The 19,841-nt window shown below is 43.1% G+C and overlaps 1 protein-coding gene and 1 non-coding gene across 21 annotated transcripts in view; both read right to left on the reverse strand.

The window, feature by feature from the left end:
- LOC116269741 (ubiquitin-associated protein 2-like) overlaps nucleotides 1-19,841 on the reverse strand; it is a 38,625-nt gene that overhangs the window by 11,026 nt on the left and 7,758 nt on the right. For all 20 annotated transcript variants that reach the window (XR_004177480.1, XR_004177479.1, XR_004177478.1 and 17 more), the window contains exons 5-18: nucleotides 18,741-18,793; nucleotides 17,012-17,097; nucleotides 13,931-14,102; nucleotides 11,069-11,267; nucleotides 9,147-9,424; nucleotides 8,809-8,981; nucleotides 6,358-6,547; nucleotides 5,565-5,619; nucleotides 5,130-5,304; nucleotides 4,695-4,767; nucleotides 3,182-3,377; nucleotides 3,006-3,094; nucleotides 1,400-1,453; nucleotides 398-479 (exon numbers count right to left, since the gene is read on the reverse strand). Coding sequence is in view for 14 of the 20 variants with exons in the window: in XM_031653304.1 (XP_031509164.1) it covers nucleotides 398-479; nucleotides 1,400-1,453; nucleotides 3,006-3,094; nucleotides 3,182-3,377; nucleotides 4,695-4,767; nucleotides 5,130-5,304; nucleotides 5,565-5,619; nucleotides 6,358-6,547; nucleotides 8,809-8,981; nucleotides 9,147-9,424; nucleotides 11,069-11,267; nucleotides 13,931-14,102; nucleotides 17,012-17,097; nucleotides 18,741-18,793 (1,875 nt within the window). In the remaining 6 variants the exon portion in view is untranslated. The remainder of the gene's footprint in view (nucleotides 1-397; nucleotides 480-1,399; nucleotides 1,454-3,005; nucleotides 3,095-3,181; nucleotides 3,378-4,694; nucleotides 4,768-5,129; nucleotides 5,305-5,564; nucleotides 5,620-6,357; nucleotides 6,548-8,808; nucleotides 8,982-9,146; nucleotides 9,425-11,068; nucleotides 11,268-13,930; nucleotides 14,103-17,011; nucleotides 17,098-18,740; nucleotides 18,794-19,841) is intronic.
- LOC116272297 lies at nucleotides 565-700 on the reverse strand. Its single transcript, XR_004181013.1, has one exon. It is a non-coding gene; the product is annotated as a small nucleolar RNA SNORA58 (small nucleolar RNA).

The following is a 19,841-nucleotide window of genomic DNA, read 5'->3' on the forward strand; positions in this document are numbered from 1 at the left end:
GAGCAGAGAAGACCACATCGACCACTGTACTTCCTGGAAAAAGCTAGCAAATGGCTTGAAACTAAGTCAAGATATCACTTTTTTGGAGATGGCGTCTTGCTATGTTGCCCAGGCTGGTCTTGAACTCCTGGGCTCAAGCAATTCTCCCACCTTGGCCTCCCAAGTAGCTGAGACTACAGGTGTGTGCTACCATGCCTGGCTAAGATATCATCTAGAAATCACAGGGAGACAACAGAAAGTGGGATGAATAGGAAAAGCCACGACATGCCCAACTTTAGCAGGATTTTGAATCTACCAATCCTGATTTATCACATTCCTTCTTGCTACCAATCAGGTTTCTGCCATCAATCCCAACACTATCTCCCTTTTTATTTATTTAGTCCCATCCCAATCCTACCAGAATAAGGGTTGCTGGCCAGGCTACCATCCCTCCCAGTCAGCGGAGTAGTGGGTGTGGGAAATGGGATGCTGTAGTAATCCTAGAAAAGAGGGAAAAAAAGAGCAGACATTCAATGTCACTCATTCCCCAGCATGAGTATTATTTCCACAGAGGAAAGAACAGAAGAATGTGAGAGTTGTGCAATTTATCCAGTCACTAATTAAGCTGCCTAGAGTTAGCACAAACTCCACATTACTCTTGCATACACTGTCCCCCTTGCCTGGCCATGAGCACAGTCAGGCAAGGTCTACGGGTATGCCCACTTGAGAATATGTCAAAGTCCATGAGGACCAATATTTTCAGCACTTTAGATGTCATCCCTATCAGTTTATACCAAGCTTATTCTACTGAGAAAACAGATCATTCTGTAATTGAAAGTGACTAGGACAAACAAAAAGCACCCTGAGTGCTCCAGATTACTTTACTAGGTTATAGATTAGGTTAAATGGCATTTACTAAGATGCCACAACTCTGATTTAAAAAAAGAAGAAAAAAGGCTGGGTGCGGCGGCTCACGCCTGTAAGCTCAGCACTTAGGGAGGCAGAGGCAGGTGGATCACAAGGTCAGGAATTCAAGACCAGCCTGGCAAAGATGGCAAAACCCCATCTCTACTAAAAATACAAACAAAAAATTAGCCAGGGGTGGTGACGGGCCCCTTTAATCCCAGCTACTCGGGAGGCTGAGGCTTTGACCCAGGTGGCAGAGGTTGCAATGAACCAAGATGACGCCACTGCACTCCAGCTTGAGAGACAGAGTGAGACTCTGTCTTTAAAAAAAAAAAAAAAAAAGAAGTTATCTTCTATTGGAAACCCTCCCCCAAATCCCTATATTCTAATATGCCTTAGATCAGAGTGTATGGAGGACTGGGATGGGAAAGAGCTATGTCTGTGACTGAGGTAATTCTCCCAACACTAATTTTAAGACTACTTTATTTTCCAAAGCTCTATCCCACATACTCACCAATGGAAATCTTGTCTGAAGCATCTGCAAGTCATCATAACCATATACTTGTGGCTGAAAGATACAGATATATAGCAATAACAGGAACTGGTCATGATGTTAGCAAACTAAGGAGCCAAGAGACAAGCTAATTCAACAGAATATTCATCCTCATTCTGGGTTAGAACAGGACATGGATTATTTCCTTCAATTTTATTTAAGGAAAAAGCAGTAAAGTACAAAGAGATTAAATGATTCATGAAAGGTCTTGAAGCTTTCCTTGAGCTAAATACTACTGATTCTAGTAGGCTGGCTTCTTGATACCAATAGAGTAGACACAAAATATACATGAACAACCAGTTTTACTCTCTATTCTACAACTCTCTGTCTCTTATACTCTTCAAAATCTGGCTTAAAAATAATCTCCTCCATAAAGAATATTTTACTTTTCTCCAATTTCAGGGTTTTAAGGTAGTGACTACACATTAAAAATGTGTAACTGTGTTATTTGGATGTGTCAGCAGTATAATATTTATCTAGACTTTGTCTCTGAGGGCAGGAACAGGTATCTTTTTTAAAACTTTTTCATATACCCTTCATCTTAATAGCTACCAAATACTTGAAGGTCAAGAAGACACTAGGGCAAAAAGCTACTACTACTGTCAGCCACCCACTTATTCTCAAAGCCCCAGATTGAGTCAGGAAACTTTCCTCTAACCAGGCCAGACCAGCAAACACACTCAAGAGTTACAGATTTAATCAAATCAGAGAAAATAATTCTTAGGGCCAGCAGTAGTGGCTCAGGCCTATATATAACCCCAGTTCTTTGAGAGGCTGAGGCAGGAGGACCACCTGAGCCTGGGATTTTGAGACCAGCCTAGGCAACATACGAAGACCCTGTCTCTAAAAAAAATTTTCAAACTTAGCCAGGCATGGGGATGCACACCTGTAGTCTTAGCTACTTGGGGAGTCTGAGGTGAGAGGATTGCTTGAGCCCAGAGTTCAAGACTGCAGTGAGCTAGCTATGATTGTTTCACTGCACTCTAGCCTGGGTAAAAGAGCAAGATCTGTCTCAGAAAATAAAATAATAGTCATAATTATCTAAGACACTAAAAAGGATTCTAGATGAACATTCTGGCCTTTGGCTTCTGAGGCCCAGAAGTTGTGTTTCAAACAGGGCAGATATTCTCATCACACATATACATACATATTGTGCACACACACATGCATACATGTGTGCACCATAAACCAGAGCAGATACACAATAGATGGGTTGGCCTCAGTTTAGTCCATTAGTACTTTTCCCAAAACTGCAAAGATTAAAAACCAGTTTGATTACATGTAGCAATTCCTCATTTATTTTATATTTTAATTACAGTTGACCCTTAACACAGGTTTGAACTGCATGCTGTTTATACGTGAATCTTTTCCAACCAGACACACAGATCAAAAATACAGTCACATTTACAGAATGCAAAACCCATATACATGGATTCCACAGAGCCAACTGCAGGGCTTGAGTATGTGCAAGTTTTGGTATTCACAGGGGTCCATCTGAAGCCAGAGCTATAAAAAGAGCAGCCACAGCATCCTCACCTTTTGAAGAAGATCCTTTAGTCCCACTTACCGGGTAGGCATGTAACAGCCCTGGAGCCATAATATACGGATTAGGCAACAATGGCGGGACCCCAGGAGGGAGGTTGGGAGGAGCTTTTCCTAAAAGAGAAATTACATTTTTATCCTATCACACAATTACTTACTTCTTCCATCCCAGAGGAATGCCATCTGCTTATGCAAGACTACCTGAAGTCGTAGCAACTGAGCTTCGAGTCGAGGCTGTGACAGTGGAGTTGCTGCCTAGGCTGAGGCCCAGGCTACTGCCACTATTGAGACTGGAGGAGACACTGACCACTGGGGGAGGTGCAGAGACTGTGCTGGATGTGGTGGAAAAAGTGCTGGAGGAAGAATGGAGATTCGCCTCACTCTCCACACTTGTGTGCTTCAAAAGGGGGAGCAGTGGAAGAGAGAAGAAGAAAAGAGATCAGCGTCACAGGTCAGGAAAAATAAGATAAGATAATCCCTCCTGCTGAATATATTATTATGTCAACTTCCTAATTAAAGAGACCAAGTAGGCAAGGTACCAAAGTACACTCTGCTAAAGTAGTTAGAAATAATCTCCAGCTACATATTCCTCAAGACTCATCTGGCATTCGAATGGTAACACACTCACTGCACATCATCATCCTGTTCAGAAAGACAGTAACGCAAATGGAGACAGATTCCTCAGAGACTAACATTGGTTCATAAAGGAACAGAGAGAGTTGAGATGTAAAAAATACATTACAGCTTTCTCTCCCCAACTTTTCTTTACTAGTTGAGACCAGTTTGTGGACTAGGAGAAAGCAAAAATTCTGATTTTACTTTTTTTTTGAGACAGGGTCCCATCTGTTGCCCAGGCTGGGGTGCAGTGGTGCAATACTGGCTCACTGCAACCTTGGCTTCCTGAGCTCAAACAATCCTCCCACTTCAGCCACCCGAGTAGCTAGGACTCTATGAGTGTACCACCAGGCTTGGCCAACCTTCAAAAAATTTGTGTGGGGATGAGGTTTCACTGTATTGCTCAGGTTGGTCTCAAACTCCTGGGCTCAAGAAATCCTCCTGCCTTGGCCTCCCAAAGTGTTGGGATTACAGAGGTGAGCCACTGCGCCTGGCCACAATTCTGACTTTAAACCTGAAACTGTGTATTTGAACAGAGACTCCTAAAGGAGCCTTAGCCCTCATATCTCCCAGGCTTCTGGCAAATCTGACACTTTTGTCCAAAATGGGTCCTTCCCTTTACAGGCTCAGCTTAATTCTATTAATAGTTGTTACAAATCGAAACAACAAAATTGATTCTTGGACCAAAAGCTCTCAACTGGCATCTACCTTCACAAAAATATCCAGCCCTGCACTGATTCTTTTCAGAACTCATGTTTGGCATACCCAAGACCAAGAAAAGAGAACAGCCCTACCAGTTAGAAAGGTATGTTCTTCCAGAATTTATTAAAGCATACAAAGCCCAACTATATATTCAGTAGGGGGAAAAAGTCAGAAAGTCACTTTCAGGGCTTTTAGCAATGGCCCAGAGCTCAATGTTTAGGGATTGTTCTGCCTCTCTTGGCTTCCTAACATCCCTTTACTCGTTTTCCTGCAACCTCAAATCAATTATTTTGCCGACTCATGAAGAAATTTTCAATAATTCTCTCTTGGGACAATCTTAGGGTTGGATAGTTCTAAGTGTAAGAAAACCACACATCCCTCTCTGCATCACACTTACCAAAAGAGTGGATGTCGAAGTGCGCCCAGATGATGTTGATGATGAAAGGGTATTCTGCTGCGTTGATAACGTGCTGTCAGAATAAAAGAGGTTGCCATCAGCCATAGTGCTATAGTTACCTGACCTAGAGCTTCAGTCAAGAACATAACAAGGAAATAAGAGATAATATGAGACACCAAGGAGGTCTGAGATCATATATATGTTAAGCACAATGCCCAGCCAGGGCTAGTCAGCAGTTAAAGCAAAAGTGGATGTTGAAAAGGGGAAAATTAAAACAAGCCTCCTCTGTCTTCACTTCCCACAGTTCTCAGGTCACCCACTTACCACAAAAGCAGGGCTAATGTGGTCTCTGCCAGGTCAAGGGAATAAGAAAGAACCAGAGAGCTCTGTTACTGCTATTCACCAACCCCAACCTCCATCCTCACCCCAAATCACCTGCTGTGTTGTGTGGTGGTAGTATTTGGAATCTCCTCACTGTGGCTCAAGCCACCCAAGGAGGATGAATGCTGATTGGTTGTCGTCAGTAAGGAAGCTGCAGATACCGTTTCATTGAGAGGGGGGATGCTAGAAGTGGAAGGTGAATCAGATTTCACTGCAGAGCCTGTAGCACCTAGAAACATAGAAAGAAGGAATTCCACTTATCAGAAAAAAGGGAATGTCTATAAGCGGTGACTACAGTCCCAGGCTGCTCCAAAGACAAGAGGATGAGTTATTTAACAGTGGACTGTATTACGTAGAATCTTTTTTCTTTAATGCTGAGAATTACACAGCATAGGTCTCATTTATCCAGTGAAGGGAACTAATGGATTATCACCATTTTAAGATAGAAAACCAGAAACGTAAGAGGGGAAAAGCCTGAAGAACACTCACCTTCAACAGATTGTGTGGTCTGTAACTGCGTGGCCTGCACAGAACTGAAGCCATTCTGGTAAAAAAAAAACAGAAGAGCAAGAAACAGACAAACTCATGTGAATGAGGCAAGTTAGCACTGATTCAGCTTTATTTTGGTCAACAAATCTTTAGGAGAAATTCTGTAAATTAACCAAAAGGATTAATATTAATACAATGCAGACTATCCAAAAAACCAAAATAGTAACAAAAATTAAACAACAGAACTGAGATATACCAACACTGTGTGACCAAAAGCAAAAGAAGGAAACCCTACAAATTGCTGAAGACACCCCAAACCTAAAACAGATAGAGGAAAGGCCCAAAGTCCACATTCAGTGATTTTTGGGGAAGGATGAGTACAACAGTTGAGTCATACCACCTATTCCACTGGCAGCATCTGACAGTCACTCAACATCACCTCTGGCATATGCTGTCTCCCTCACCATGCCAGGACATAGCAAGGTGAGGTCTACTGACATGCACCCAGAAATCTGGCAATCACATCTTCCCAGAAGACAGGACAGGCACTTGAGACTGATTCTACTAGTGACAATGAATTTTTTGTACAAGAGAATGGTTTCCTGACTCATCAGTCTCCAGGTTTGCTGATAAGAACTTTTAATTCACTAATCACAGATGTGTGCCTTTTTCATATTCTCAATCACTACTTCCAAAGTTTCTTTGCACCATTTGCTGAAAAGTAAAACACTAATATTTAAGGAATTTTTGCCCACTATTCTAACCAATTCCCAGGGGTTCATGAAGCCACTACCTTTGCCTGAGTCAGGTCCTTTTGGGGTGATGAAGAGATGGAGCTGGGGTACCGCCGAGTCTGTGTGGATCTCTGTTCATAAAGAGGGCCCTGAGCATTATTTTGGGAGGTATAGGTTGTCGACTGAATTGGGCCGCTCTGATAACCAGACTCCTGACTCTGGTTAGATGAAATTGTAGAGGAAGATTCACTGTAAATAATGAAGAAAAAAATCTCAGACAAACAAAATAGATCAGATCTACTGATACTAAGGAAATTGTGGAGATCTACTAGTGGAATAACTTGATTTGAATCAAGAAATTTTTCAGCAACAAGTAAAAGAATCTATCAAAATTTTCTCCTGATAACACTAGGAATCCCTACCTTCTATAGTGCCAGAGATCTAAATTAAGAATTAATCTTAAAAACATCTAGGCTGGGTGCGGTGGCTCACGCCTGTAATCCCAGCACTTTGGGAGGCCGAGGCGGGCAGATCACGAGGTCAGGAGATCGAGACCATCCTGGCTAACACAGTGAAACCCCATCTCTATTAAAAATACAAAAAAAGTAGCCAGGCGTGGCGGGCGCCTATAGTCCCAGCAACTTGGGAGTCTGAGGCAGGAGACTGGCAGGAACCCAGGAGGCGGAGCTTGCAGAGAGCCGAGATAGTGCCACTGCAGTCCAGGCTGGGTGACAGAACAAGACTCCGTTTCAAACAAACAAACAAAAAAAATTTAAAAAATCTTAAAAACATCTTCAAGTCCTCAAGGAAGAAAAAAGTCCCTTGGCTCCCCGCTACATTCTGCTGTTATAAGAAAAAGTGGATCCGGAAGCTGTGGCTCATGCCTGTAATGCCAGCACTTTGGGAAGCCAAGGTGGGCGGATCACAAGGTCAGGGGATCAAGACCAGCCTGGCCAACATGGCAAAACCCCGTCTCTACTAAAAATACAAAGAACAGCCAGGCATAGTGGTGGGCGCCTGTAATCCCAGCTACTCAGGAGGCTGAGGCAGGAGAATCGCTTGAACCTGGGAGGCAGAGGTTGCAGTGAGCTGATAGTGCCATTGCACTCCAGCCTGGGTGACAAGAGCAAGACTCTGTCTCAAAATAAAAAAGAAAAAGTGGCTAAATGTCAGTATACAGGATACATTACTCTTGGCCCCTTCTATACATTCATGGACCCTAAGCACAGGAAAAGCCATCTTTTGTTCACACTCATTTTAGAGAATTCTGAATTCTAGGTTCCCTCAAGAACCATATAAGATTTGGGCCAGGCGTGGTGGCTCACGCCTGTAACCCCAACACCTTTGGAGGCCAAGGTGGGTGGATTACCTCAGGTCAGGAGTTCAAGACTGGCCTGACTAACATGGTGAAACCCCGTCTCTACTAAAAATACAAAATTAGCCGGGCATGGTGGTGCATGCCTCTAATTCCAGCTACTAGGAAGACTGAGGCAGGAGAATTGCTTAAACCTCGGAGGCGGAGGCTACAGTGAGCAGAGATTACGCCATTGCACTCCAGCCTGGGCAACAAGAGCAAAACTCTGGGCCAGGCGTGGTGGCTCATGACTGTAATCCCAGCACTTTGGGAGGCCGAGGCAGACGGATCACCCGAGGTCAGGAGTTCAAGACCAGCCTGGCCAAGATGGTGAAACCCTGTCTCTACTAAGAATACAAAAATTAGCCAGGCGTGGTGGCACATGCCAGTAATCTCAGCTACTTAGGAAGCTGAGGCAGGAGAATTGCTTGAATCCGGGAGGCAGAGGTTGCAGTGAGCCGAGATCACGCCATTGCACTCCAGCCTGGCAACAAAGCAAAACTCCATCTCAAAAAAAAAAAAAAAAAAACTGGGGGCATGGTTGCTCACGCCTGTAATCCCAGCATTTGGGGGGGCCAAGGTGGGTAGATCGCTTGAGGTCATGAGTTCTAGACCAGCCTGGCCAACATGGTAAAACCCCATCTCTACTAAAAAATACAAAAATTTGCTGGTTATGGTGGTGGGCACCTGTAATCCCAGCTACTCGGGAGGCTGAGGCAGGAGAATCATTTGAACCCGGATGGCGGAGGTTGCAGTGAGCCGAAATCGTGCCACTGCACTCCAGCCTAGGCAACAGAGTGACAGTCTGTGTTTAAAAAAAAAAAAAAAAAAAAAAAATTTGTAGAGACAGGGACTCATATTGCCCAGGCTGGTCTTGAACTCCTGGCCTCAAGCAATCCTCCTGCCTTGGCCACCCAAAGTGCTGGGATTATAGGTGTGAGCCATCACATCCAGCCCCTAGGGGGCATATTTCTACCTGTTTAGTTATAGATAACCCTAATAATAATATTTTAAAGCACTCAAAATGCTATGATTGACTATTTTCCCCCAGCCATGCAGAGAGGCTTGGCCTCTCCAGAGTTCTAAAAATTACCCACAGATTAAAAAAGTAGTAAAAGGTTAATAAGAGAGGTCTTATGGCTAATGTTTCCTCTACCTGGCCGTGCTGGTATACAGGCTACTTGGAGCCTGGCTTGAAGAGGCGCTCGTGGTGGGGGTGGACTCATAATCAGAAAGGACAGGCTCTGACCCAAATTGCAATGCCCCAAACTGCAGGTTTAGCCCTGAGATATCTGCTGAGCCAGGCATCTCCACAGCCAGAGCAGGAATCTATAGAGAAAGGTGAAGGAGAAGAGAAAGTAATGGCTTTAATACAACCTTACTAAAGACTAAAAAAAACCTTCCCCTTTAAATTTCCAAACTTACCTTTTAATCTCAATTCTCAAGCCCCACACCCCTTGCCATAAGATGTTATCTACCTAAAAGTTTAAGTACCTTAGAAGTCAAGGAGGCTTTTTTCTTCTGCTGTTTCAGTTTCTGCTGAGCTGGCTGAGGGCTAGAGGACTGGTTGTCTGAAGATCCAGGCGACATCTGTGGAGCCGACGTGGATTTGCTTGGCAGAGGAGAAGACGGAGGTGGAGGTGCAGCTGTGGAGGTAGCCACTGCAGGTGACTTCTCCTGAAGGAACACCTCCATCATGGTTGAAGACGGGGTAAAAGCCTGGCGCTTTGTAAAGGGGCTGTGCACTGTTGAATCACTTGGGTTCTTCAAATCTGCAAGAGGAAACCCAGAATATGAAGCCAGAGATGCTGATGAATCTCAAGGAAATGCTATTATCCTGCACTAGCACCATGAATGAGGACTGTAAAAATCAGAAACTCATATAAGCAGGCCTTCTTTCGGGGCTTAATCTCATTTCTATAGGTGACAATCACTGGATTACATTTTTTTTTTTTTTGAGATGGAGTCTCGCTCTGTCACCCAGGCTGGAATGCAATATGCAATGGCGCAATCTCAGCTCACTGCAACATCCATCTCCTGGGTTCAAGCGATTCTCTTGCCTCAGAGTAGCTGGGACTACAGGTGCATGCCACCACGCCTGGCTAATTTTTGTGTTTTTGGTAGACACGGGATTTCATCACGTTGGCCAGGCTGGTCTCAAACTCCTGACCTCAAGTGATCCATCCGCCTCGGCTTCTCAAAGTGCTGGGATTACAGGCATGAGCCGCCGCACCTGGCCTACATCCATCCTTAAATAAAGCCTAATTAAATCAACACCATTACCCAGCCTGTGTAAGAAAGGAATGCACAAATTGTACAAGTTTAAAGTACCGCAAGTTCTCATTTAACATCATCCATAGGTGCTTGGAAACTGGCTTTAAGCAAAAACAATGCATGGCACATCTTTGAATAAGTTTCCTTCAACATGATTTCATTATAATGTTGATGAGGAAAAAAAAAAAAATGGCCAGGCGCAGTGGCTCATGCCTGCAATCCCATCACTTTGGGAGGCCAAGACCAGCAGATTGAGCCCAAGAGTTCGACACACACCTGGGCAACATGGTGAAAACCCATCTCCAGAAAAAATAAAAAATTAGCCAGGCACGGTGGTACAAGCCTGAGGTCCCAGCTACTCAGGAGGCTCAAGTGGGAGGATTGCTTGAGCCCAGGAAGATGAGGCTGCAGTGAGCCAAGATAGTGCCACTGTACTCCGGTCTGGATGACAGAATGAGACCTTGTCTTACGTTTCGCAAAAAGTCGCAGTTTCCAAGAACCTATCAATGACATTAAGTGAAGACTTACTGTATAAAATCTTAAGATGGCGAAGTCTATGAACCTAAAGGCAATATGTTATTTTCAAACACTGAAGATAAATCTAAGGAGAATAATAATTAAAACCCCAATCAACAGAAGACTGCAAATATGTATATGGTTAAAATTTTTTTTCTTTTTGAGAAAAGCTAGCTACACACTAGCTCTGCAGCCCAGGCTAATGTACAGTGGTGCAAACACAGCTCACTGCAACCTCAACCTCCTGGGCTCAGGCAATTCTCCTGCCTCAGCCTCCCTAGGAGCTGGGATCACAGGTGCACACCACCACGCTCATTTAATTGAAAACGATTTTTCCTAGGCTCAGGCTGTCCTCTCACTTCAGCCTCCCAAAGTGCTAAGATTACAGGTGTAAGCTACCATGCCCAGCCTCTAAATCTGATGAGAAATATATAGCCTCAAATTTTATTATTCCCCAACTTTCTGAATTCAGCTTATCTGATTAGGGGAAATACATGTAGGAAGGTAATCAACTAGCTTCCCCTTTTCTTCACTTCAGGACACATTCTCCACTCCCTCCCCCTGCTAGCCTCTTGACAGTAATGCTCCAATGCTTTAAAGATTCAAGTCACTTTCCATCTTCTCACCATACTGCACCAGTGATGGGGATTGTGTCGTTGAGCCCATGTCCCAAGAGGAGGTGGTGGTGCTTCCAGACTGAGAATGCTGAGCTGCCAACTGAGCCAGGGCTTGGGCAGTCTTGAATTGCTCCAAGAACTGGGAGCCCGTAGTACTGCCGCCTTTAGCTTCACCGACATCACCAAATCCTTTCCCTAACATGCTCACCTGTAGATCAATAAAGAGATGAGAGAAACCTACAGCCAGTAACCTTGTTCAGCTACTCATAAAGACACTTATCCAGACAGAGCGCCAGTATAGATCAAGCAAGTAAAGAATACTGTCACACTGGGTATACAGCATAGTCCACTAGAGTATAGGACCTAGAGTCAGACTGTCTTAGATTGAAATCCTGGCTATGTAAGCTTGGAAAAATTATTTTTTAATCTCTCTTTGCCTCACTTTCCTCATCTGGAAATAGGAATAAAAGTAAAGCTGTATGAGGATTAAATTAAAGCACTTAATACATGCATGGCACATAGTCATCACTCAAAAAAGAGAGCCATTAAAACTTTATATAAGTTTTATATCATCATTACTTCCTTCTTCCTGCTTCTCAGGGATAAAATTCTGCTGACTGGAGAATTTTTTTTTTTTTTGAGACGGAGTCTCGCTCTGTTGCCCAGGCTGGAGAGAAGTGGCGCTATCTCAGCTCACTGCAAGCTCTGCCTCCCGGGTTCACGCCATTCTCCTGCCTTAGCCTCCCGAGTAGCTGAGACTACAGGCACCGGCCACCACACCTGGCTAATTTTTTGTATTTTTAGTAGAGATGGGGTTTCACTGTGTTAGCCAGGATGGTCTCCATCTCCTGACCTTGTGATCCACCCGCCTCGGCCTCCCAAAGTGCTGGGATTATAGGTGTGAGCCACCGCACCCGGCCGAAAATTTTTAAATCAACGAATAAAATTAACATAAATGTAATGTAAGATTTTACTTTAGCCATTAAGGTCCTTGCCCTTCTCATTAAAAAAACTCAAAAGAAACAACAACTAAGTGGAGCCTCATCTCGATGCTGCTAATAACTAGCACAGAGGCAAAAAGGAAAAGTTAAAGGGCATCCCAACTTCTACACTAGACAATCAAGTAACGAATCAGTAGGATTTGACTGTTTTCTCCATGTACATACAAGTTCTAAAGGGTAATCACTGCGCCGAATGCAGTGGCTCACGCCTGTAATCCCAGCACTTTGGGAGGCTGAGGCGGGTGGATCACCTCAGGTCAGGAGTTTGAAACCAGCCTGACCAACATGGTGAAACTCTGTCTCTACTAAAAATACAAAATTAGCCGAGCGTGGTGGCGGGCGCCTGTAACCCCAGCTACTCAGGAGGCTGAGGCAGGAGAATTGCTTGAACCCAGGAGGCGGAGGTTGGGTGAGCCGAGATCGCACCATTGCACTCCAGCCTAGGCAACAAGAGTGAAACTCTGTCTCTAAATAAATAAATTTAAAAAAATTTTTTTAGAGAAAGGGTTTCATTCTGTCACCCAGGCTGGAGTACAGTGACGAGCTTATAGCTCACTATAGTCTTGAACTCCTAGTCTCAAGCAATCTTCCCACTTTAGCGTCCAGAGTAGCTGAGACTACAAGAGCGTGCCACTGTCCCCAGCTGAAAATGTCTTTTTGATATCAAAAGTCTGATTTCGTTGTAAATTTTCACAATTCCAGACATTAAGAGGGCAATTAACAATTAAGAGACATAGATCACATAACCACATTTTCCAGTCATTTATCTTAAGGGTTGGTAGTTATTTCTTGATCTTCATTACACCTTCTTACAATCTTGGTGCTATTTTCTTTCCTCTTTTTCTACTTAATCCCAACACTTCTCTCCATTTCCCTTCTCCCACCTCTTCTCACCTGTTACCTTTCAGATGTGGCAGGACATTGACCACCAAATTACTAAGTTAACACACACAAAAAACATTTTAAGACAACAGTTAAAAACTGACCGAGTTCTGAATTAGTAGCTAGTTTGGCAGTTTTCTAGTTAAACTAATTACTCTAACTGGAAAAATAAAATTATATGCACACACGGTCTGCTTACCTCTTACAACTTTAGTATCTCTCCATCAAAAAATAAACAGACAGGAGAGAAAAAGAGAAAAAAAGAAAAAGCAGTACTTCTTAGGACTCACTGACTATGAGAAAACTGGTACTTGCAGCATCTTTGTTTAGTTTAAATGATTCCTTTGATGTAGTTAATGACCTTGAATGTTTTAAATGCTCTGAGTCAACAAGTAATGTGCCATAAATGTTCTAAGTTATTCATAATACCACTACTGAAACCACACTTGTATAGCCACCTTTGGGGAGACGGAAAGGACTAGCACTTTTATCTCCACTTACGGAGAAATGGAGACACAGCTAGTAAGTGGCAGAAATGGGAAGACCATAGGTTTCTGGAGGCCTTGTCTACAAATATCTGGTTTAAGTAAATACAGAAGACAAATTCTGCCCCATCAAGAAATGGGGAACTGCTACAATCTCCCATCAGAGTTTAATGAGGGCTGCAAAAGGATTAAAATGAATTGACAAGTTTATGTCATTGATTTTCTCTCAAGAGTAATGGCAAATAGTATTCATTCAGCACAATGAGTAGTCAATAAATGATGTTAACTTATTCTTGTAAGAATACTCAGTCTGTCCAGAACTAAGTCCTCTCTTAGAGCTATCCCCTATTACCCAACTCAAACATCTCTACATCCAAGTCTGCTTAAGAAAACAAAGAGGATGCTTCACCTACCAAAAACCTGACTATCTTTGGAAAGAACCACGTATGTGTGTTAGGATTAGCAGGAAGGTTTGATTAGGACAAACCATGTTTCCTACTCACCATACTGTGATGAGAAAATGTGTTCCCTGAAGCAGGCTGTGATATGGCAGTCTGCTTCGAATTACTGAACACCAGAGGCTGGGCCAGAGAAGGAGCCTGAGACGGATCCAGATTAGATGAATCATTCTCCATTGTAGATGGTGTCTTCCCCAGCAGAACAGCAAGGTCAATTCTAGTGGGGAAGGGAAGGGATCTTGATGAATAATGACTGAACATGCTAACATTCCCCAACACTCAAATCAGATTAGATCAAAATGAAGCCACTTGCTAGGGCTTCTTCTAGCCCTTTTAGGGCTCAAACACAAAGCCTTGAAATGCTTAATTTCCCAAAATAACTGATGCATACGAGCCACTATAGTATATAGCTGAATTCCACTGATGTTGCCAATAATAATGATTAATTTTTTAAGTTATTAATTTAATGAAATATCAAAAAAATTTTTTTTTTGGACACAGAGTCTCTCTCTGTCACCCAGGCTGGAGTGCAGGGGCTGGAGTGCAGTGGTTGGAGTGCAGTGGCACTCGGCTCACTGCAAGCTCTGCCTCCCAGGTTCACGCCATTCTTTGGCCTCAGCCTGTAGCTGGGACTACAGACACCTGCCACCACGCCTGGCTAATTTTTTATTTTATTTTATTTTTAGTAGAGATGGGGGTTTTACTGCGTTAGCCAGGATGGTCTCAATCTCCTGACCTCGTGATCCGCCCACCTTGGCCTCCCAAAGTTCTGGGATTACAGGTGTGAGCCACCGCGCCTGGCCTCAAATGCTAGTTTTAATGCAGCAGCTCAATAACTGAGCCAAAACTTAGAAGTACTTATCCATGATTTTTATACCGAATACCTGTCATTACCAATTCCTAAAATAGAAAATCATATACCAGAACACTGGAATATTCAAATGGCTTTAGAACAGGGGAAGTTTGGAAGATATTTTTTCCCGCAATTTTCGTAAAATTTCAAAAGTTACCTGTGGTATAATATATACTTGAGCTTTGCCTTGTTCCCGGCACAGAGCTCCTAAAACATTTAGAACTTCCTAAGTGATAGTGTCCTTTGTTATTCATAACACACTTCTTTCAACCATACCTGAATTTACGCTAATGAGGTAGCCCAGGGTGGGGCCCCAGATAGCTTCAGGATGAGGGCTGGTCACTAGAAAGACCAGATAAGGCTGGGCACGGTGGCTCACACCTGTAATCCCAGCACTTTGGGAGGCCGAGGCAGATGGATTAGTTGAAGTCAGGAGTTTCAGACTGGCCTGGCCAACATGGTAAAACCCTACTAAAAATACAAAAATTAGCCAGGCGTGGTGGTGGGTGCCTATTATCCCAGCTACTCAGGAGGCTGAGGCAGGAGAATCGCTTGAACCTGGGAGGCAAAGGTTGCAGTGAGCCAAGATTGTGCCACTGCACTCCAGCCTGGGCAACAGAGTGAGACTGTTTCAAAAAGAGAAAGACCAGGTAAGAGGGTTGGAACTTTCAGAAGCCCCTCCCAATCCCACCAAATTCCAGGGGTGTAGGGGAGGTGGCTATTAAGTCCAATCACCAATGGCCAATGATTTAATCAATCATGCCTAGGTAATAAAACTCGTAACAATAAGATTTGGAGAGCTTTAGGATACCTGCAGAAGACAAGGAAGGTGTGTGTGCCCCACCCACACCCATTCATACCTTGCCCTGTGCATTTCTTCCACTTGGCTGTTCCTGAGTTGTACCTTTACAATAAACCAGTAATGGGCCAGGTGCAGTGGCTCACACCTGTAATCCCAGCACTCTGGGAGGCAGAGGTGGGTGGATCACCAGAGGTCAGGCTGGCCAATATGGTGAAATGCCGCCTCTACTAAAAATGAAAAATTAGCTGGGCATAGTGGTGCATGCCTGTAATCCCAGCTACTTGGGAGGCTGAGGCAGAAGAATGGCTTGAACCCAGGAGGTGAAGGTTGCAGTGAGCCAAGATCACGCCACTGCACTCCAGCCTGGGTGACAAAGCAAGACTCCATCTCAAAAACAAAACAGTAATGGCAAGTAAAACTCCTGAGTTCACAGTCATTCCAGTGAGTCATCAAACTTGCTAAGGGGGTGATGGGAACCTCCAAATTTGTAGCTGGCTGGCAGAACCTCTGAAGCTGAGGCAGTCTTGTGGAACTGAGCCTTCAACTTGTGGGGTCTGCACTAACTCTGGGTAATGTCAAACTGAATTTTTGAGCTATCAGGCCCAGGTCTAGAAAAAATCCAAGAAGTTTCCCGGGAATTAAAAATATTCCCTGAAGAGTGTATCTCCTACCACTGATCCCTAGAGATTCAAATTCTAAAATGTTTATTAGCTGGATCCTGCTGATCCAAAGGAAAAAAGCGACCATTATAGTCAGTGGGCTCAGAGAACAGGAGAAGAAACTACTGAACGGTTCTAAAAAATTCAGAAATAAATGAAAACATTTCCACTTTTGGCTCTTCTTTCCCTGACTTACTTCAAGACAAGTTATATACTCAATGCTGGTGATATGAAAGGCTGATCTTTGTAATTAAAGTGCTATTTGTGGGGAGAATCAACTTTAAAATTGTAACATATAAACTTCCATTCAGTAGATTAACTAGTACTAAGTTTTAGAAGTCTCTCCATCAACTGGCCGGGCACGGTGGCTCACGCCTGTAATCCCAGCCACTTTGGGAGGCAGAGGTGGGCAGATTACCTGAGGTCAGGAGTTCGAGACCAGCCTGGTCAACATGGTGAAACACCATCTCTACTAAAAATAGAAAAATTAGCCAGGCGTGGTGGCACATGCCTATAATCTCAGCTACTCGGGAGACTGAGGCGGGAGAATTGCTTGAGCCCAGGAGGCGGAGGTTGCAGTGAGCCGAGATCGTGCCACTGCACTCTAGACTGGCTGACAGAGTAAGACTCTATCTCAAAAAAAAAAAAAGAAAAAAAAAGAAGAAGTCTCTCCATCAACTTAAGAGGAATGTAATGTAATTTGGTTATTATTATTACTGACACCATGGGAGTTTACAAAGGCCAGTGCCACTCCTCCTTACAGTTAGCAGATATGTTTAAAGAAATGGTAATAAATTTTACTGCACACTTGCCTCTGACCAGCAGTGATTGTCACATTCTCCGCAGGCAGAGGCACTGAAGACACGTTAGAGGCAGTGAAGATCTTGGTCTCAGAAAGCTGGAAAACAGAGGGATTAGTCACTCTTGGTGTCAAGGATGCTACAGTCAGAAACTTGGCATAGATAAGGGGAATTAAACATCAAGAAAAAGTGAAAGCCCTATAAAGAGAAAACTATCTACCCTGAGGAATCCTGAATGGATTGACTTTCAAGCCGTTCAATATATTCTCAATGGTTTTAGCCAAAGAAAGAGTAGAACCAAGGAACCCAGTAAAATATAGTGGAGTCACATGATCATATGCATACTGAGCTTACAGGGATGCTAGACATAAAAAAAAAAAAAAGAAAAGAAAATCCCTCTATATTTTCCCATTACAGTTCCCAATTCCCACCTCTACCCAAAGCACACTTGTATTCTACTACTCCCTTCACAGCTCCACCCCTCCCAAAGAAAGATCATAACCAAGATGAAGAAATAAATAAAAGAAGTTCATTTTTGGCTTTTGAGCAGTAAGGGCCCAAGTACTGGTGAATTAAGGTTTTTTTGGGAGATCGTTTTAACTAGATGTTATTTTTACCTTAATATTTGACTTTGTGACATCTAGTCTTTCCACTATTAAGGCATCAAACTTAGGTAAGCAAATGTAGGGATTAACTTTTCCTACTATTCAAAAGTTGATTTGGGTTTCGGTTTTATTTCTTGATTAAAATCGCTAAAGCACAGAGAATCTACTCTCCCCTTAATACCCAACACCATGTATCATTCTCTGAAAGTTGCTTAAGCAGACAAGCCAAATCTCAGAAAGGAACATAATTTGCCCATTTTCACAAAGCAGTCTAGTTCGTTGATTATACAATAGAAAATAATCACCCTGTGATGCTGATGCCTCTGAAATTTAAAAAACCCAGAACTGGCAACCAAAACAGTCTTCACGTCATTTCCTCTTATCACAAAAGCTGTCTTGCCTAACTACGCGAAAGTATAGAAAAGTACACAGATTAAAAAATGTTAAAACAAGAGTTTATCCACGATCAATGAAAACCATAATTCATAGCAAAAGCTTGACTGTGACCAGGAATCAGCAAAATTCTTACTCAGGTAGTATTCAAATGAATTCATAGAGCTTGTTTACGTGCCACCCATCTATGAGGTTTCCAAGTTGAGTCAAGCTGGCAGATAGCTTGACAGATATTTATCTCAATCACAATTATACAGTTGGGCTTCAAATAAATACAAGGGTTCCAGAGTCAACCAGCTTACAAGTTTGAGGATTTGGTACTACAACACTAGCTTTGTATCCACTGCCAATCCATTACAGGACCTTAAAGGAAATACTTAAAAGCACCAAGTAGTCATGTACCACCAGCAGCTGTTACTCAATGCACTACCTGCCTAACTCCACTTCTGGTGCCCTACCCAACCACCAATCTCTTCCTGGGATAAATCCGACAATCAGATATTGGACTTACACAAGTGCACTTGCCCTTTCCATAGTGTGGTTCCACAGAGTCCTGTTCATGCCCAGTCTCCTTCATATAACATATGTGAAATGTTCTGGCTCAGAACACTATTTTGGATGTAAAAGTTTTGGGTCAGAATCTTAAGGGTGAATTTTGAGGGGTAGAAACATACCCATTTTCTATCCCTAAACAACACTTAGGGATAGAAGGCATTAGTGAGGAATGACCTGGGAATACCTACATCTTCATTCCAATCTTCAGTCCCCCACTCCTCTGTTGCAGTCCTCCACGCACCTGAGAATAAAGAAAAATACTGAAGTAACTTCACTATTAAATGCCAGTACAAAACATGTGTAGAAAACATCAACGTATTAATTTTTTTGGCTGCCAAAAGTATGACTAAAATTTAGTAATCAGAAGAAGGCCAGGCGCGGTGGCTCATGCCTGTAACCCCAGTACTTTGGGAGGCCGAGGTGGGTGGATCACTTGAGGTCGGGAGTTCCAGACCAGCCTGACCAACGTGGCGAAACCCTATTTCTACTAAAAATACAAAAATTAGCCAGGCGTCGTGGCGCATGCCTGTAATTCCAGCTACTCAGGAGGCTGAGGCAGAAGAATGGCTTGAATCTAGGAGGTGGAGGTTGCAGTGAGCCAAGATCGCGCCATTGCACTCCAGCCTGGGCAACAAGAGTGAAACTCTGTCTTAAAACAAACAAACAAAAACAAAACAAAACAAAAAGAAATTCTTGGGCTTCAAAGATAGGGAAAGACTCTTTAGAAAGGCATACCTCAGAGTACCAGGGTTTTAATAAGATTATGATTTCACAGCTACTTTCAGTTTTTGTTATAAAGCAGGGATGGGGGTTGGGGGCGGCAGACAGACAACCACCTAATGCTCGAAGCAATATCTTTAAGGCCCTCAGGTTGATTTAGTGGTCAATTCAGTGAAATGGCAGCAACCAATTTAAACCATAACATGCAAACTACACCTCTTTATCTAGTATAAGACAAAAAAAACTGCAGGCAGTCTGAAGGATAGTAGCACTGATAGAGAAACACAAATGGTTACCACCTAATAGTGAAAGAGCAGTGAAGAAGGGTGGGTTTGAAACCCGAACTGAGGGCACTGAAAACTATCTGCTATGAGAATTGGATTAAAAATGCATACTCAGCAGAAGTCAAGTTTATAGATCTTATTGGTTTAACTATATAAGAAAAGCCCCATATAGAGCTGTTCTCTTCAAAAGATAATGAACAAGACTGAAAAATCAAGTATCAATGATATTGTCCTAACCCTACTCATATAGAACTTGAAATCTGACCTGCTGTGGTCATGGCACAG

Source organism: Papio anubis, chromosome 1 (assembly GCF_008728515.1).
Source record: "Papio anubis isolate 15944 chromosome 1, Panubis1.0, whole genome shotgun sequence".
In the NCBI taxonomy this organism is placed as follows: Eukaryota; Metazoa; Chordata; class Mammalia; order Primates; family Cercopithecidae; genus Papio; species Papio anubis.